The following is a 21,209-nucleotide window of genomic DNA, read 5'->3' on the forward strand; positions in this document are numbered from 1 at the left end:
AGTAAAAGAATTTTTGAAAAAATATTGGACCGGGCCTTCACAGTTTAAAACCGAAGTTTTTATGGAGAACTTGGGGTGTTCAATTGATATGTGCATTAGAACACGCTGTGCATATATTTAGGCGTTAGGCAATAACGAAACTAACCAAAATACCGAAAACGCGTAATAATATGCACGGCACGTTCTAATGCACAGATCAATTGAACCACCCAAGTTCTCCATACAAACTTCGGTTTTAAACCGTGAAGTCTCGGTCCAATATTTTTCAAAAATTCTTCCACTATGACACATGTAGGGTCCCAAACCCCTTTAATTTTTTTCTCATCCCATACCACCAAATTTTGTAAAATTTTGTCGAGCAGTGTTATCATTGAGTTCAAGTTAATAACTAATTGTGTTGGTGTCAGGCCATTCGGCCAAAGGTCATTAGGCCGAGTGGTCATCAGGCCGAATGGTCATTGGGTCTTCTTCTTGCCGTTACGTCCCCACTGAGACAAAGCCTGCTTCTCAGCTTAGTGTTCTATGAACACTTCCACAGTTATTAAGTGAGAGCTTCCCCTGCCATTTTGCATGTGTGTATCGTGTGACTGGAACGAAGATACTTTATTGATGCTGAATCTACTGATATTTTACCCATTGTTACGGGAGCAAAGGGATACCGAAATCTTCGGAGCAGCTCGCAACTGGTGCGAATCAGCTTTTAGCTGAAAAGTTATTTTTTATTAGATTTACAATTTTCAATTCACTTAATTATTTACATAATTCGGTTTCACACGTTTTAGACATCAGTCTGACCTTTGTCCCGTAGCTTATACTCTTTGTACATCAGTGATATTAGATTTAAGGTTAATTTAGTTCAAATAGGTTTAGATGTAAACTTACTGTGATAACTATCTGTGATACACGTTTAGCTTAAGAATTCAATGCTAATGTATACATTTTAATATAAGTAGCATAACATGTGGTGAGCGCCAATCAGACTTTTGCTGACAGAAATGTTTCGATTTCTAATGTGGCATGTATCAATCCCCCGAGCTACATGATGTCACTAGCAGATGAAAAAAACATCACCACAGTCTACGGATATTAATTATAGTGGGCGGAAGGACGCATTTTTGCAAATAAATTAATCCCATTTATTGGATGGGCCTGTACCACATGTTATGCTAGCGAAAATGTAAATAAATGGGCCCACCGATTGGACTTCAAAACTGGTAAGCATTTAAAAAAACCCAGATTAATCCACCTAGTGGTGATAGTGCCTTTCTCGTCGAATATGTACTCATGATCTTTACGTCGACATAAGTCGATCCTGAGAACACTTATGCGCTTAATACAATTCATGTAAAATTTTACCTCCTTATGGACCAAATTATGCACAGTAATTTTAGACGCAAAAGGAGATTGGAAAAACTTTTTTGGTGTGATTTGATGAGATTGCTTTGGTCACAATTTTATTCTCTTGCATATATGAAGACTTTGACCATTTCTGCACTTTTAATCTTACCCACCGTTTGCCAGGCTTTTAAAAAAGTCAAGATTTGATTTATCGCTAACATTGTTTTTTTTATCTGTATTAACGAGATTTTTAGCCCTAGGCTAGTTCATCTCGGGACCCACGCTTTACTTCCCTTCCGAAGGAAGAACTCACATTTTGCGAGTTTGTCGGGAGTGGGATTCGATCCCAGGTCCTCAGCGTGATAGTGGATTTGTTCACTTTCATAATTCCACTATTTGATGTACCGCATGCATGGGTTTGGTTCAATTCCACGTTTGATCATTTCCGGCGGATACCTGGAACCGATTCCATGACACTATTGGTTGTCCCAAATATTGTCTGTGGTTATTCTCTTGTCAACTGGTTATCAGGCTGGTTTAAAAGCCGCGAATTGATGTGTTCCATGGGGAGCATCCATTAAGCATGTCACGCTGAAATCCGCAATGTTCGAAGCTCCCCTCTGCCCCTTTCGTACGAGTTTCTCCTATACTTTATACATTGCTTGTCGCACTTTAACAACCCCCTCTCCCCTAGGATCGTGACGTACTTAATGACCTCATGCATGAATTTGGTTTACTTCTATATTTTACCATTTCTGGGGCACTCGTTACCTGTTCTTAAACACTACCGGTTCTCCCAAATACGCATCTGAGACTTTTTGCTGACAAACAGTTAATTAGATTATAGAAAAAGCCGCGATTTGGTGTGGTTCGATTCACTTTTATATTTTACCACTTATGACGAGACACCCAAAATCGGCGGGACAGACGGAATCGGTTCCGTAGTGCACTGATTGGTCGGAGACTTTTGTCTTGTCGACTGTTCAACATGTAACCTAAAAGCCTTGATTTGTGGTGTCGCATGCATGGGTTTGGTTCACTTTCAGATTTAGCCACTTCCGTCGGGACACCCGAAACCGGTTCCAGAAAACTATCGATAGTCTCTAAGCTGTTCCTTTCCTCAGGGATTTGCCGCGTGTATTTTTGGGCAAATGTGCTAATATCAGCGTGCGCTAGCTCCAGCGGCACAGTGTGCAAAAAAGTGCTTACCTTTACACTTGCAAATTCATGATCTGAAATACGATGTTGAATTCGGAATAACAAGAACACGAGAGGAGCCAAACGTTTGAAGTCAAAGAACGAGTTGTAGACAGAGCTGCCAAATATCAGTCATGTCAGTTGACTACTGATTTTGCACCATCGTCACTATCACTGTAGGCCGATTTATATCAAAACGATAGTGACCGGCAACGACTTGATACTGACCCACACTCTAGAGCACTATCATAGCAACTGAACTGATATTTTTGATGGGGGAATCAACTGTATTTTGTGCGAGTCGAACTTAACGGCTACATCAAAACGAGCCTATCAAAATCGGCAGTTTGCCTACCATTGATGACAGAGAGCAACTCTGGTTGTAGAACGGAATAGTGGCCTCGAATTTTCCTAGAAGAAATTTCAAATATATTACGCATTTTTTAAAGATAATTTACAAAAACAAATAAAAATCAATACTATTTATAAATCAATAAGTTATTTAACTAAACCAATAGATTGAAAGATCTTTTTAAGTAGAAAATTTAATGAACCGCAGAGACGAACCAGCCAAGGGCTGAAAGTCTCTTAAATAAAGACAAATCAATCAATCAATCAATCAATGAACTTTCGAATGAGGGTTAAAAAGCTGCGATAAGTTTAACCATTTTCAAGTTGTAGCCAGTTTGAGGCAAGCAAAGTCAAAAACATGTAAAATTCTATTACTACGTAACAGTTGAGATTTGACCATATGGATACACATTTTTTTTCATCATTTATGATCCTCTATCACTCCTTAAAAAGTTTGCATTCACGAACCTAACACCCTGCATAGTCTGAACCAATTTGTTTGCCAACGTTCATAAGGTTAATAAAAAAGCCGCGCTTTGCTGTGTCGCATGCATGGGTTTGGTTCACTTTTATATTTGGCCACTTCCGTCGGGACCCTCCGGAACCGGTTCCAGAACACTACCAGTTAAGATGTGTTCTGATACTGTTTTCCTGCTAACCGTTCATCAGGTTATTGGAAATGCCGCTGTTTGATGTGTCGCATGCATGGGTTTGATTCTCTTTTATATTTGATCACTTCCAGCGGAATATTCGCAATCTGTTCCGGAACACTACCGGTTCAGATATGGACTGATACTATTTCCCTGCTAACCGTTCATCAGGTTATCGGAAATGCCGCTGTTTGATGTGTCGCATGAATGAGTTATGATCAATTTTATATTTGGCCACTTCCGGCGGGACACCCAGAACCGGTTCCAGAACACTACCAGTTAAGATGTGTTCTGATACTGTTTTCCTGCTAACCGTTCATCAGGTTATTGGAAATGCCGCTGTTTGATGTGTCGCATGCACGGGGTTGGTTCTCTTTAATATTTGGCCACTTCCGGCGGGGCATCCGGAACCGGTTCCGGAACACTACCGGTTCAGATATGGTCTGATACTATTTTCCTGCTAACCGTTCATCAGGTTACCGAAAATGCCGCTGTTTGATGTGTCGTATGAATGAGTTATGTTCAATTTTATATTTGGCCACTTCCGGCGGGACATCCGGAACCGGTTCAGGAATACTACTGGTTCTGATATGGTCTGAGACTATATTCCTGCTTACCATTCATCAGGTTATCGGAAATGCCGTGGTTTGATGTGTCGCATGCATGGGTTTGTTGCATTTTTATGTCTGGCCCCTTCCTGCGGTGCCGGTCCGGAACACCTAAATGGCCATAACTCCGGAACGGCTGGACCGATCTGAACCATTTTCAATAGGAAACAATGGGACTATATGCCGCGTCGAATGAACCATCGGTCGTTGAAATCGGTTGATATTTACTATCTAAAAATGAGGTGACCTTTTTGTACACATACACACACACACGCACATACGCACACACATACATACACACACACACACACATACACACACAGACATCATCTCAACTCGTCGAGCTGAGTCGATTGGTATATAAGACTTGACCCCTCCGAGGGCTCTATAAAATTATCGTTTTTGGAGTGAACATATAGCCTTTCGGTACACCTTGGTGTACGAGAAAGGCAAAAAGGGTCTCCAGTTGGCCTAGTGGTTAAGGCTATGATTCGCCAATCCGGAAACGACGGGTTTCATTCCCATTCCGGTCGGGAACATTTTCTCGATTTCCTGGGCATAGTGTATCATTGTACTTGCCTCACAATATACAAATTCATGCAATGGCAGGCAAAGAAAACCTTTCAATTAATAACTGTGGAAGTGCTCTAAAGAACACTAAGTAGAAGAGAGGCAGGCCAAGCTCCAATACGAACGTCGAGCCATAAAGAAGAAGAAGTTATCAAAAAAGCTGCAATTTGGTGTACTGTCAAACCCCGCGTAACCATCACTCTTTAATACGACACTTTTTAATTTGTATCCCGCTCATTCGAAATTTGTTGAATTAAAATATGATCAAATGTCACAGTGTAATACACTGTAAATACGAATGATACGATATTGTGATGTTACTCACACCCGCAGCGGCTCCTCGTGCAGCTGCTACTTCCGAAAGTTCTAATTTGGTTCTTTCCGACACCGGATCCGATTGGTGATCAACCGCAGTGAACCTCGGAAGCCAACAATCGGACAAATTAACAAGCTATCAATTCGTACCACCACAATATCTGTGAGATTTGTGTTCAAAAACAAATCATACAATCTAAACAAAACTAAAATAATGTTAGTTTATCGAATTAAAAGTTTACCCAGGTAATTTGACAACAATCATAGTCGAATTAGCGTGGTTTTATGGTACGACACGCATGGGTTTGGTCCAATTTCACATTTACAACTTTCGGTTCACATATTGTAACTTACCGATTGTCCCTTATGTGGTCTTAGACTAGTTTCATGCAAATTATTAATCAGTTTTCCTAAAAAGTCGCAAATGGATGTAATGCATGTATGGGTTTGGTTCATTTGTGCATTTTGCCAGTTCCGGCGAGGCACTCGAATCTGGTTCCGGAACACTACTGGCCTGAGGCTATTTTCTTGCTGACCGTTCTTCGCATTATCGAAGAAGCCGTTATTTAATGTGCTGCGTGTATGCGTTTGGTTCTTTTCTACATTTGACCACTTCCGTCGGGGCACCTGGAACCATTTTCGGCACACTATTGGTTTTCCAAAGTATGGTCTATGATTTTTTTTTCTTGTTAACCGTTCATCAGCTTACCTAAAAAGTCATATAATGTGTCGAATTTATGGGTTTGGTTCTCCTTTACATTTGACCACTTCCGATGGGGCAACCGTAATAGATTGCGGAACACTACCGGTTGTCCCCAATATGGCTGGAAACTTTGTCAAATCGAGATGCCTAGAAATCCGCGATTTGATGTGTCGATTGTATGGGTTTGGTTCCCTTTTATATTTGACCATTTCCGGATCACAACCGATTCAGATATGTCCTGAAAATATTTTCCTGTTTACTGTTCATCAGGACATCAAAAAAGGCACTATTTGATATGTCACTTGCATGGGTTTAATTAACTTTTATACTTTGCCACCTCCGGTGGAACGTCTGGACCCGGTTCTGATATGGTCTGAGAATGCTTTCCTGCTTACTGTTCATCAGGTTATCGAAAAAGCTGCGGTTTGATATGTCGCATGCATGGTTTTAGTTCTTGGCCACTTCCTACGGGACACCCGGAACCGGTTCAGATATGGTCTGAGAATATTATCCTGCTTACTGTTCATCAGGATATCAAAAAAGCCACTATTTGATATGTCGCATGCATGGGTTTGGTTAACTTTTATACTTGGCCACTTCCGGCGGGGCACTTGCAACCGGTTCCGGAACACTACCGGTTCCGATATGGTCTGAGAATGTTTTCATGCTTACTGTTCATCACGTTAGCGAAAAAGCCGCGGTTTGATGTGTCGCATGCATGGGTTTAGTTCACTTTTATGTTTGGTCACTTCCGGCGGGACACCCGGAACCGATTCCGGGACACTACCGGTTCAGATATGGTCTGAGACTATTTTTCTGCATACCATTCATCAAGTTTTCGAAAATGCCGTAGTTTGATGTGCCGCATGGATGGGTTTGTAGCGTTTTCATATCTGGCCTCTTCCTGGGGTACCGGTCCGGAACACCTAAATGGCCATAACTCCGGAACGGCTGGACCGATCTGAACCATTTTCAATAGGAAACAATGGGACCAGATTCCGCGTCGAATGAACCGTCGGTCATTAAAATCGGTTGAGGTTTACTGCCAAAAAGTGATGTGAGTTTTTTTGTACACACACATACACACACACACACATACACACACACACACATACACACACACAGACATCACCTCAATTCGTCGAGCTGAGTCGATTGGTATATAAGACTTGACCCCTCCGGAGGCTCTATCAAATTTTCGTTTTTGGAGTGAACATATAGCCTTTCGGTACACCTTGGTGTACGAGAAAGGCAAAACCCTAATGAATCCACCTAGTGGTGATGGTGCCTTTCTCGTGCTTTTAAAGTCTACGCTCCATACAAATTTCGAAAATTTTGTATGAACAAAAGTCTACAAGGGGGAAGGGGGGGTCTGAGATGGCCGAAAAAAGTCTACGTAGTTTATGGACAGCGCCTTGGATGTTGTGGTATTCATTTTTGGACTCCGTACCTAAAATTACATGAAATAATCGCCGTATTGAATTTTGGCATGTCGTCTATGATTTTCTGGTGACCAGTTTTGGATGAAGACCGGCATTCTTCCCCATTCCAATTATAGTCATATTGCAGACCTTGTGAAACAGCGCACAGCTTGGGTTTTCTGATCACAGATTTTGAATTCTGGACAAGTTTCCATACAACATATGCCCATAATGCAAGAATTCAAAATCCTAAAAAAAAGGCGCTAACTTGAATACGGGGCATTATCTTGGATACTCTGGTGGACTTCGAACATATTTCCCATACCAAATACACTTATTTTACATAGTTTTAGAGCTCAAAATTCCTTTAAACAGCCACCATCTTCTGTTCAAGGTTGACACGATCAAATTCTTATTTTTCCATTCAACGTTGACCCATCCTGCTATAAATTTACACCTTAGGAATCTGAAATGGTGCGATTTGATGAAACCTATTCGTCACTGTTGTTCATGCCGAATGTTTATCAGGCCATTAAACAAAGCCACGATTTGATTTTTCACATGAACGTTGGTTCTGCTACACAACAGCTAGTCTTATGTGATCTAAAGCTATTTTCTTGTTAACCGTTTATTGGATCATCAAAAAATCTGCGATCTGATGTGTCATATGCAGGGATGCCAGATGATTTTTTGAAAAATTTGTATCGCAATTTTCAAAAATCTGTATCCCATACAAAATTTGGGTGAAAAATCTGTATCCCATACAAAAAAAATAACACCTCTAGCTCAAAAATCTGCATTTCATAATAAATTAAATCTGTACGGATGCTCAAAAATCTGTATAATACAGATTAATCTGTATATATGGCATCCCTGGTCGTATGTATGGGTTTGGTTCATTTTTATATATGGCAATTTCCGGTGGGATACCCGGATCTGATTCCATGACGCTAACGGTTGTCCCAAATCTGGTCTGAGATTATTTTATTGCTAATTCTTCACCTTTACCCAACCACCGCGATTTGATATATCGCATGTATGGGTTTGATTCACCTTTACTTTTAACTATAGATAGTAGAGTAAACATAGATCCGCGGACACCGCTGACTACAATGTTTCAAGCGTGTAAGTAGTAATTTTCAAGAGTGTGACGGTTGAATATGACGTCATGCGCTCCATTGATGTTGTCCAAATCGTGACGTCATGCTTTTTTTTTAATACTTTTAACCACTTTCGAAGCCACAGCCGAACCCGCAACACTACCGGTAATCTAATGCGGTCTGACCCTTTTTTCCATCAGGTTGTCGTGGTTTGATGTACCGCATCCATGGGTTTGGTTAAATTGTACATTTTACTACCCGGATCTGATTCCGAGTAACTACCGGCTGAACCAAATATGGTCTGACACTATTGTCTTGTTAACTGTTCATCGGTTAACCAATAACGCTGCAAATTGAAGGTGTCACATGCAGGGTTTGACCATTTCGACGGGACTCTCGGAACCAATTCCGGAACACTACCAGTTGTCTCTAGTGTGATCTAAGGCTATTTTCTGGCTAAGTGTTCATCAGGTTATCGCAAAAGCCACGATTTGATGTGTCACATACCTGGATTTGATTTACTTTTACATTTGGCCTCTTTCGGCCACTCAAAACCGATTCCGAAACACTTGCTGTCCGTTCATTAGGTAATCGAAAAAGCCGCTATTTGATGTGACGTATGTATGGGTATGTTGGGCTCTTTCAGATTTGACCACTTCTGCGGGAGCCCCGGAACCGGTTCCGGAACACTACTGGTTCAGATATGGTCTGAGATGATTTTCCTGCTCATTGTCCATCAGGTCATCGAAAATGCCGTGGTTTGATGTGTCGCATGCATGGGTTTGGTTCAATTGTATATTTGGCCACTCCCAGTGTGACGCCTAGAACCGGTTCCGGAACACTACCGGTTCAAATATGGTCTGAGATGATTTTCCTGCTCATTGTCCATCAGATCATCGAAAATGCCGGGGTTTGATGTGTCGCATGCATGGGTTTGGTTCAATTGTATATTTGGCCACTTCCAACGGTGTGCCTAGAACCGGTTCCGGTACACTACCGGTTCAGATATGGTCTGAGACTATTTTCCTGCTTACCGCTCATCAGGTTATCGAAAATGCCGTGGTTTGATGTGTCGCATGCATGGGTTTGGTTCACTTGTATATTTGGCCACTTCTGGCGGGACACCCGCAACCGGTTCCGGAACACTACCGGTTCAGATATGGTCTGAGACTATTTTCCTGCTTACCGCTCATCAGGTTATTGAAAATGCCGTGGTTTGATATGTCGCATGCATAGGTTTGATGCATTTTCATATCTGGTCCCTTCCTGGGGTACCGTTCCGGAACACCTAAATGGCCATATCTCCGGAACGGCTGGACCGATCCGAACCATTTTCAATAGGAAACAATGGGACCAGATTCCGCGTCGAATGAACCGTCGGTCATTGAAATCGGTTGAGGTTTACTGCCAAAAAGTGATGTGAGTTTTTTTGTACACACTCACACATACGCACACACACACGCACACACATACACACACACACACATACACACACACAGACATCACCTCAATTCGTCGAGCTGAGTTGATTGGTATATATGACTCGACCCTCCGGGGCTTCTATCAAAAAGTCATTTTTGGAGTGAACATATAGCCTTTCCGGTACACTTAGTGTACGAGAAAGGCAAAAACAGCTGATTTGAAACGTCTCATAAAATGCCTTATAGGCTGTTCTTTTTAGTATCATTGCTAAAATAGTTTTTGGCGTTGAAACTGCTGATATTCAATTCATAAATTTTTCCTTCTTTAAAACATAGGCTATTCTATCTAGTTTCATTGTTAAACTAGTTTTTGGCAAAAATTGTTGGAAAAAGTAAAACCAACGCCTAACTTTCAATTCGTCCTGATGACCATGCGGCCTAATGACCATTCGACCTAATGACCTTCGGCCTAATGACCCAGCATCAATTGTACAATATTTTGTTCAACATTACATTTAGTTATCAACATGAAAGAATACAGCTGATTGATAACTGGTTTTGTTATCAATTAGTAATCATTCAGAGCTATTTTTTCGACCAAAATAGTAAAAATCTACTTTACCAACGTCATCGGCAATTGAAAAAAGTTTCTTTTAATTTACAACCAATGTTTTCAACCCAGGCGGGTCTCGAACCCTGATCGAGTGATTGCCGGTCATAGCCGATAGTCGCTATACCAACGCGACTCAGTGAGAGTAGTTGAAGGCTAAGGGAGGACTGCTCAGTTCTGTTATTGTTGTTTACGAGGGACTTTACCCCGAAGGTGATTCGTCCCTTTGGACTGCTCAGTACCATTTTAGTACAAAAAGAGATACGGTAATGACGGAAACTATAGGGTAGCGCACCCAGAAATCGCCCAGTTTATGCGGGAATTTGTCTTCCGCAGCTTAAAAGTCATACTTCTATGACAAGTCAACTACATTTTTTTCGGTAAATATGTAAAAACGCACGTGTTCTTGCTATTACGGGACAACAATTTAAAAATAATGTCGTGAAATCTTTAATAAATGGTTTAATTAAAAACGACCTCAAGGTCCCCAATTTCGACCCCCTTGATCCTATTTTCGCCCATCATTGGAACCAGTTTTCGCCCACTTTAAAAACTTATTGTTTTAACATTGTTTACATGTTTTGATGTTTATGATAATGTAATTTATCTGCAGATGAACTAAAACATTAATGTATGACGTCAAAATGATGTATCTATTGTGTTGCCAGTTAAAAAAATACACCACAAACAGCCGGCCATGGGTACCATGGGTTCCCACATGATAGAATTACTTATATTTCCGTTAATTTTCCATCTTTTGTTTATATCATTTTTGGCCTTATTTGATCCGAAATTTGTTTTCCATTAAACAATTATCAAAATGAACCGGTGTAGCTTTTTGCCTTTCTCGTACACCAAGGTGTACCGAAAGGCTATATGTTCACTCCAAAAATGAAATCTTGATAGAACCTCCGGAGGGCCAAGTCTTATATATCAATCGATTCAGTTCGACGAGTTGAGATGATGTCTGTGTGTGTGTATGTGTGTGTGTATGTATGTATGTGTGTGTGTGTGTGCGTGTGTATGTGTGTATGTGTACAAAAATGTCACCTCACTTTTGGATAGTAAATATCATCCGATTTCAACGCTTTAGGTTTCAATCGACGCGGGATATTGTCCCATTGTTTCCTATTGAAAATGGTTTGAATCGGTCCAGCCGTTCCGGAGTTATGGCCATTTAGGTGTTCCGGACCGGTAGCCCAGGAAGGGGCCAGATATGAAATTGCAACAAACCCATGCATGCGACCCATCAAACCACGGCATTTTCGATCATCTGATGAACGGTAAGCAGGAAAATAGTCGCAGACTATATCTGAACCGGTAGTGTTCCGAAACCGGTTCCGGGTGTCCCGCCGGAAGTGGCCAAATATAAAAGTTGTACCAAACCCATGCATCCGACACATCAAAACGCAGCTTTTTGTATAACCTGATGAACGGTAGACAGGAAAATAGTCTAAGACCATATCTAAACCGGTAGCATACCGGAACCGGTTCCGGGTGTCCCGCTGGAAGTGGCCAAATATAAAAGTGAAACAAACCCATGTATGCGACACATCAAATCACCGCTTTTTCTGTAACCTGATGATTGGTGAACAAGAAAATAGTCTCTGATATCTGATCTGGTAGTGTTCCGGAACCGGTTCCGGGTATCCCGCCGGAAGTGGCCAAATATAAAAGTGTACCAAACCCATGCATGCGACACATCAAAACGCAGCTTTTTGTATAACCTGATGAACGGTAGACAGGAAAATAGTCTAAGACCATATCTAAACCGGGAGCATACCAGAACCGGTTCCGGGTGTCCCGCTGGAAGTGGCCAAATATAAAAGTGAACCAAACCCATGCATGCGACACATCAAATCGCAGCTTTTTCTATAACCTGATGAACGGTAAATAGGAAAATAGTCGTGCACTATATCTGACCGGTAGTATTACGGAACCGGTATCGGATCATATCTGAACTGGTAGCATCCCGGAACCTGTTCCTGATGTCCCGCCGGAAGTGGCCTAATTCATACATGCGACACATCAAATCGTAGCCTTTTCGATAACTTGTACGATCAGCAAGAAAATAAGCTAAGCCCACATTAGAAACCACGGATAGTGTTCCGGAATCGGTTCGAGGTGTCTCGCTGAAAGTGTCCGAATGCAAAAACAAACCAAAAAAATATTCGCTACACATCAAATGGCATTTAAGGTATCCTGATGAATGGTTACAAAGAAAAAATATCCCTGGCCATGCTTGGGAGAACTAGTAGTGTCCCGGAATCGGTACCCGGTGTCCCTCCGGATGTGGTCAAATGTAGAAGGGAACTGAACTCCATGCATGCGCTTCATCAAATCGCGTTTTTTTTCGATATGCTGATGAACGGTTATTAAGAAAATCAGCTGAGATTACGTTCCACAACCGGTTTCAGGTGTCCCGCCGGAATTGGTCACATGTAAATTTTCCGGAACCGGTTAAGAGTGTCCCACTGGAAATGGACATATATAAAAGTGGATCAAACCCATGTGTTGCGCTAGCAACCAGACAGATTAGAAGAATTGGTTCCGGTTTCGTAACTCGTGTATTTCGTGATGGAGTTATAAAATCCCTTTGGGAGAAATTCATGTTTCTAGGTTAGTTTAGCTGATTTTACATGTGCAGGTGTCTGCTACGGAAATTTGTGTTGTATGTTGTTTGGATATGTAACAGAACTGTTAATCAGTAAATACTGGATGCTGACTACTTACGTTTAGTTTCCTTCTACTGTTACTGTCTGTCTGTCTGTCCTAGCCACAACGGTCCGTTTTGTATGCGTACTAGTAGTTATTACTGTAAATGCATGTGGTTTTGGTTAAACTATTCAGTCGATTTTACAATACAACTTTACCTCTTCTTTGTAGATAGTTTTAAGAAATCACTAGTTTAAGTATACACAACACAGCGCTTAATAGTTTGTGGCTAATTTTTGATAGAATAAACAATATAAAATCTTAATACAACGAATTCAATTTTCTTTTCTCAACCTCACCTAATCGATCACACTTTAACTTTTACAGACTTGCCTTTTGTTCTGTTCTGCCTACTCACGCGGTCTGTCTGTCAGTCAGCTTGCGGTCTGTCTGTCAATCATCCGTCAGTCTCCCGTCAGTCAATCCGTTGATGACAGTTCAGGGGTCAGGGCCGGAGCTACTTACTGTTCGAAATCAAGGTTGATGTAGAAGGAGGTGCGTTGCATTCCGAAGGGTTGCAACACTCCCCCTCGGTACGCCACTGTGGCTCAAGTGGCTTACCTCCGCTAGCACCGACGTCCAATACCGCAACCTTAGTTGCAGGCCTCTCCAGAAGTCCACTTACTGTCTGCACGGTGACGCGCCGGACCTGTCCGTCCTTTGCTCTGACTGCCTGGATCACACGTCCTCTCGGCCAACAGTTTCTGGGGAGAGTACCGTCCACAATCAGCACCAGATCGCCTTCCATGATGGGTCTGACGGGTTGAAACCATTTCGTCCGACGTGTCAGCGTGGGAAGATATTCAGCCACCCACTTCTTCCAGAAGTTGTCTGCGTACAGCTGTGCCATCCTCCACGATCTCTTCAGTACAGTAGGTCTGTCGTCAAACGTGATCGGGGGCTTACTCCCATTAGTGGACCCTAACAGAAAGTGATTTGGTGTTAGGGGTGGTTCGGTGTCATTGTCTTGCGGTATTTCAGTGAGTGGTCTTGAGTTCAGGATCATCTCGACTTCCATCAGCATCGTTCGCAGAATTTCATCTGATGGGAGTCGGGGAGGGTCGAAATCGTTCATGGTCTTCTTGACTGACTGAATCAAACGCTCCCAGCAGCCTCCAAAGTGCGGCGCAGATGGCGGGTTGAACGTCCACTTGGTATCTGGACTGACAAACTCGGCCATGAGCTTCTCCTCGTTGACGTGCTCCAGTGCCTCGTGCAGCTCTCGTGAAGCTCCGATGAAATTCGTTCCTCGGTCGCTGATAATCTCCAACGGTGCGCCTCTTCGTGCTATGAAGTTGCGCAATGCCAGAATGCACGAGTCTGTCGTCAGCGAATGTGCAACCTCGATGTGTACACCCCTGGTTGTCATGCAGGTGAGCAGAACTCCCCATCGTTTTTCGGACCGTCTGCCGACTAGCACTGACATCGGCCCGAAGTAATCGATTCCCGTGTAGGAGAATGGTCGTTGAAACGCTGCTAATCGGGCAGGCGGTAGATCTCCCATTGCTGGGGGCTGCGGTCTGGCTCGGCGAACTTTGCAACGGTGACAGTTTCTGCGGACACGATCGAATTCTGTTCGAAGACGAGGAATGCTGTATTTCAGTCGTATCTGGTTCAGTGCTGTTTGGTGGTTTTGATGTCGACATGTCGCGTGGAAGTCAGCAATCACCAAGTTGGTCACGTAGTTTTGCCTCGGGAGTAGAATTGGATTCTTGGCAGATTCATCTACCCATTCGCAGGCGTTGATCCGTCCTTGCATTCGTAGAACGCCGTGTTCGTCGATGATCGGGCTGACCTTGTACAACGGACTACTTCTCGGCAAGATTCGCTCCCATGGATTCGTCTGCGGAAATTTGTCGCGGATCAACTGAATTTCGTCCGGAAATGCTTGCTGCTGAACTAGTCGATAGATGGTGTTCTCTGCCAGCTTCAGTTCTTCCTGTGTTAGCGGCCCAAGTTCCAAGGTCAGCTTCATGGTCCGCTTCCGGAGGTTACTGACAAAACGATGAACGTATCCGACCGATCTCAGCAGACGTTTCCATTTCGAAAACCGTTCGAAGTCCACCAGTGTATCGCCGACTCCGACTGTATGATGTAGAATACTGGGTCGAATCTCCTCCACGGTTGCTCCCAAATCTCCGCTATCTCCTGGCCATTGGTGTACAGACTGCCACAGAAAATCGGGACCACGAAACCAGCGGCCGCTTGGTTGAAAGTCTGGCAGCCTTTGCCACTTCGTTCCTTCATCCGCTACGTTCTTTTTGGTTGGCAGCCACCTCCATTCGCTGGCTTGTGTAGTGTCAAGCAACTCACTGACCCTGAACGCTACAAATTGGCTATAGCGTCGATGATCAGATCGCAGCCAACAGACTACGTCGCGGGAATCGGTCCAAAAGACGCGGCGATTGATCTTCATCCGGTGGGACTTGGCAATGCAATCTGCAAGGCGAGCTCCTAAAACAGCAGCCTGAAGCTCAAGGCGAGGGATTGAGAGGAACTTTAGAGGAGCCACGCGAGTTTTTGACCCAATCAGAGCGCATTCCACTTTTCCTTCTTCCTCGAACCTGAAGTACGCCACGGCCGCCATCCCATTCTCGCTCGCATCACAGAAAATGTGCAGCTCTACGGTGTTTGTCGGTTCAGCTGATGTTTCAATTCGGTAACAGCGGGGAATACTGACCAAACGGACATTCGGCAGCGCTTCAATCCATGTCATCCACTTTTCCGCCAGCTTCCCATCGATCTCGTCGTCCCAACCGCATCCGGAACGCCAGATTTCCTGCAGTAGAATCTTTAAGTAGATGAGAAAATTGGCAATAAGTCCCATTGGGTCATAGATGGCCATAAGCGTCCTTAGAACTTCACGTTTTGTCGGCATCCTGGCTCCTGACAGCAGCTCCGCATCGTGCTTTGGTGACAGCTTGAACGTGAATGTGTCGGTCGTGGTGTCCCACCACATTCCAAGTACCTTCTCCGTTGTCATCTCCGCGCAGAAACTCAGATTCTTCTCCGTGGCAGAGTTTTCGTGCAGACTCTCGACGACGACGCTGGAATTCGATAGCCAATTGCGTATCTCGAAGCCTCCTTGAGCATGGATCGAACGTACATCACTGGCCAGCTGCACAGCTTCTTCCTCGGTCTCAACACTCGCCAACATATCATCGACGTAATGCTCGTACTTGATGCACTCGACCGCTCTTGGATACTGTTCCTCGAATCTGTCAGCATTCCGGTTCTTCACGTAGTGTGCACAGCTTGGAGAGCACGCCGCCCCGAACGTCATGACTGTAACAGCGTACACTTCGGGTTCGTTGTCTGGATTCCCATTATTCCACAGGATCATCTGACTTCGCTGATCCTGCTTCTTCATCTGGACTTGGAAGAACATTTCTCGGATGTCTCCCACTACAGCGATACGGAATTCGCGGAACTTGTACAGAACAGCGAGTAGCGATACCAGTTGATCAGGTCCCGTAAGAAGAAATGAGTTCAGTGAGACGCCGTTGACTTTTGCCGCTGCGTCAAATACAATCCGTAGTTTTCCCGGTTTGTTAGGGTTGGTAACCGGGAAAATCGGCAGATACCAATCGTTGGAATGCTTTTCTGCTTTCTCTGCTGCCGATAATCGACGGATGTAGCCCCTTTCTTCATATTCAGACATCTTCGCTCGCATTGCTACCGCTAGGTCCGGTTCTCGCTTCAGTCGCTTCTGCAGACATGCTAGACGCTTTAAAGCCATCCCCTTGTTGTCGGGTAACTGAAATTGATCATACCGCCATTGTAGGCCAGTCTCGAAGCGGTTTCCTACCAATCGTGTTTCGGTTGACAGAATATTCATAGCTCGCTCCTCGTCCTTCGACGGCAGCGATTTGGATGGGCCAGCGATACCTATCGACTCTATCGAAAAGAACTCCTTCAGAGCTGAATTTAGATCCTTATCCTCCTCCTTGACGCACGGGCAGATGTGGAAGCTGTGATAACCGCCAGAGTTTGTCGCGCCAGACTCCATTGAACAGGGACCATACACTATCCACCCCAGACGGGTTTTCGACGCCACCGGCTCGTTTTCGCCTCCTTCTACGCTTCTTAACGCATGGCCTAGACGACAGTTGTTCATTCCTATCAGAATTCGCGGAGAAACGCTATCGTAGGATGTCAGCGGCAATCCCTCTAGGTAGCTGTATTTGGTTGCCATTTGTGGAACTGATAACGACTGTTTCGGAAGCGAAAGATCTCGAACTGTATGCACCTCAGGTAGCTCAAATACTTCGTTGCCTTCACTAATTCCGGAAACCTTCAGGGCCAACACAACCGACTCGTTTTCCTCACGTCGCTGACCGCCTGTCCAGTCGAGACACAATGGATATGGTGTTCCTTTGAGGCCGATCTCCTTCAGCAGACCTTGCTCGATTAAAGTCGCCGACGATCCGTCGTCGAGAAAGGCAAAGGTTTTGATTTGCTTTCCTCTACCGTAGATAGTCACCAGTACGTACCGAAATAGCACCTTTGTCGCTGCCTTCGAATGCGTGTTACAGCTTTGTGTCGTTGGAGCCTCGTTTGGCTTCTCTGGTGCCGGAGCCGCAGGCTTGCTGTACCGTTTATCGTCATGCAGCAGTTTGTGATGCATGAACGAGCAACCGTTCTTTCCGCATGGTATTTTGACCTCACAGGCACCGAAATGCTTCCGAAGACACTTCCTGCACAGCCTCTGGTCCTTGACAACTGTCCAACGAGCTGCGACGTCCATTTCGTTGAACCGTTTGCACTTTTCTGGACCGCTGCACTCGTTCAGGCAAACAACGCATCCTTTCGAAGTTGTAGTAGCTATCGGACGAATCTTCGCTGGAGCTTCACTGCTTTCTGAATGAACGTTGATGTAGTTGTCTTCCTTCCTTCCACGTCTTTCGAGCTTTGGAGCGCTGATGGACGGTATCGTAACGATGCTTGCCGCTTCAACTAACTTTCCTAGCCAGTCTCCGAATTCCGCCAACGTAACTCTGTTCAGTCCTTGCCGGTGATACGCCCAGTTCAACTTTACTGACGGTGGCAGTCTCTCCGTCAACTCCTGCAACAGCGCCACATTGCACATGTATTCATCCAGACCTGAAGCAGTGATAGTTGCGCAAACATTTTGGACTGCTATACCGAAGTCAATCAGTGTCTGCAACTTCTCTGCTTTCGGTGATGGCATCTCCCGTATCCTGTTCACTAGCGAATGAACGATGATCTCTGGTCTTCCGAAAAGAGTCTTCAACGTCGCCAGAACTCCCTGCAAGTTCGCTGGATGTAGCAAACGACAGCGGACCGCTTCTAAAGCCTTACCCCTCAGGCTTCGTTGAATACGCAACATGTTCTCTTCGTCGCTGTATCCGCAGATCCTGGTGGAGTTCTCGTAGCTGGCCAAGAATAGTGGCCATTCTTCGGGATTTCCGGAAAATGGTGGAAGTTCCTTGTTGACGGCTTGACGCGCAGAGATTTGGCTTTGGCTTAGCGAAGAAACACCCAAGAGACCGCTAACACTCGGTCGGAACACCGTCGCCTGAGGATTCAGTCCAGCTCCTGCACTAGCTGCACCTCCGTCGACCGCTGCATACCGTTGTAGAAGTCGTTTCCGCTCCTCCAAATGCCTTCTCTCTAATGCTTGTTTATCCTCAAGCAACTTCAATTCCTGAGCTAGGACATCGTCACCGTGGCTCACGTCTTGTACGTTGATTTTTGGCAGTGGATTACCAGTCGAACTCGCCGTCGGCCCAGCTCCAAACGTTAATTGCAACGGTTGATTGCCAATAGCATCTGTCGTCAATCCACCACTGGCCATCGGTAATCCGCTTCCAAGCAGTCGAGGGTTTTCACTTTCAGTCGAATTCGCCGTCCATCCACCACTGAAATCGATTTGTACGGGCTGATTGCCAGTCGAATTCGCCGTAGCTCCCCCTTCGTCCGAGCTGATTCTCCGATGCTGCCTTTCCACCTGCTCAAGTACACGACGCTCCGTATCTTTCAGATCCTGCTCGTATTTCTTCCGTTGATCCTGGAGCTCCTTCAGACGCTGGTCTTCTTTCTCCTTCATCATCCGTTCGAACTTTTTCTGCATCGCCACTAGCTGCTTCCGTAGATATTCTTCCAGACCCGAATCCGTTGGCTTGCTGGTTCCCGACTTTGGCAGTGTTCCAGTATTGGTATTAGGTGTAGATGTACCAGATGGAAGTTGTTTTGCTGTCTCCAGACACTTCCTGCAGCACCACTCCACATCCTGTACAGTCGAATCCACACTAACGCACTCAAAATGATACCACTGCCCGCACGAATCACACGCTACCATACGGCTGTTGTCCGGCTTCCGACATATCTCACAACTCACTACCGGCGGTGGGTTTTCGTTCACTGGAGAAGTTCCCCGCTTCTGACCGTCACCTTTTTTTGACATACCGACTTAAGCCCCCGATCGTAAACGGATTTTATAAATTGTTGCGCTAGCAACCAGACAGATTAGAAGAATTGGTTCCGGTTTCGTAACTCGTGTATTTCGTGATGGAGTTATAAAATCCCTTTGGGAGAAATTCATGTTTCTAGGTTAGTTTAGCTGATTTTACATGTGCAGGTGTCTGCTACGGAAATTTGTGTTGTATGTTGTTTGGATATGTAACAGAACTGTTAATCAGTAAATACTGGATGCTGACTACTTACGTTTAGTTTCCTTCTACTGTTACTGTCTGTCTGTCTGTCCTAGCCACAACGGTCCGTTTTGTATGCGTACTAGTAGTTATTACTGTAAATGCATGTGGTTTTGGTTAAACTATTCAGTCGATTTTACAATACAACTTTACCTCTTCTTTGTAGATAGTTTTAAGAAATCACTAGTTTAAGTATACACAACACAGCGCTTAATAGTTTGTGGCTAATTTTTGATAGAATAAACAATATAAAATCTTAATACAACGAATTCAATTTTCTTTTCTCAACCTCACCTAATCGATCACACTTTAACTTTTACAGACTTGCCTTTTGTTCTGTTCTGCCTACTCACGCGGTCTGTCTGTCAGTCAGCTTGCGGTCTGTCTGTCAATCATCCGTCAGTCTCCCGTCAGTCAATCCGTTGATGACAGTTCAGGGGTCAGGGCCGGAGCTACTTACTGTTCGAAATCAAGGTTGATGTAGAAGGAGGTGCGTTGCATTCCGAAGGGTTGCAACACCATGCTTGCGGTATCAAAACGCTTTTTTGTCAGTAACCTGATGCGTGGATAATAAGAAAATAGGCACAGTCCACAGAAGTTACCACCGGTAGTGTTTTTAAATTCGGGTAACCTAATTGACAGTTTTCATAAACTAGTGAACATAAGGTAGTGTTCCGGAATCATTTCCGGGAGTCTCGTAAGCAATACAAAATAGACTGAGACTACATAAGAGGCTACCGGTGGTGTTGCAGAAGCAGCGTTGGGTGCTTCAGCGGAATTACGAAAGTGAACTAAATCAATGCAAGCAATGCAAGGATATGTGTAAGAGAACCAAAAACCTAAAAAAACTAAAGCGATCTCATTAAATCACACAATTTTAGATTCCTGAGACGTAAATTTACAATAGGATGGGTCAACGTTATATGGAAAAATTAAAATTTAAGCGCATCAGCCCGAACATTCTTTGAAAACTTTATTTGCGTCTAAAATTACTGCGCAAAATTTTGATGCGACTGGAGAGCGAGCTCTGTAATGTGGTTTATATTTGAATGCGATATAACATTGGCAATTCAAATTACTACATAACAAATTTTACATGGATCTTGTAATCAATGATAACAAAATATAGCATAAAGTGTGCAGATTAAACTTTGTCAAAATGATCTGTGAAAAAGTTAAATCCTGGCTAGTAATTGTCATCTTGGTATGAATCAGCCTCCAGTGAAGATTATCAAGCAGTCAACTAAAAGGTCTGATACTTTCGGCTCTGCCCATACGTTGAACATAACGTAGGAATAAGTGCCCCAATTCGATGATGACCTTGAATTTCTAAATAAAGTATTCTCATGATTCAGAAATTCGTAGGTGATACAGTCCCAGATGGCTGTATGGATGAGCATTTCCTCCTTCTCGTCCGTTACCAAAGCACAGAGATTTGGGCCCCAAATTTTGGGGCTGATCACTGACTCTAAGGCAAGATTGATTGCGTCGACGGAAAGATTATTAGTGCATATTCGACGAGAAAGGCACTATCAC

At 44.0% G+C, this 21,209-nt stretch overlaps 1 protein-coding gene across 1 annotated transcript; it reads right to left on the minus strand.

Annotated features, from left to right (window-relative positions):
- Positions 1 to 13,456: 13,456 nt before the first annotated feature.
- Positions 13,457 to 19,426, minus strand: LOC134286187 (uncharacterized). The gene has a single exon (XM_062847763.1). It carries the CDS (start codon positions 19,424 to 19,426, stop codon positions 13,457 to 13,459), a length of 5,970 nt encoding a protein of 1,989 aa, XP_062703747.1.
- Positions 19,427 to 21,209: the final 1,783 nt, after the last annotated feature.

Source organism: Aedes albopictus, chromosome 2 (genome assembly GCF_035046485.1).
Source record: "Aedes albopictus strain Foshan chromosome 2, AalbF5, whole genome shotgun sequence".
NCBI lineage: Eukaryota > Metazoa > Arthropoda > Insecta > Diptera > Culicidae > Aedes > Aedes albopictus.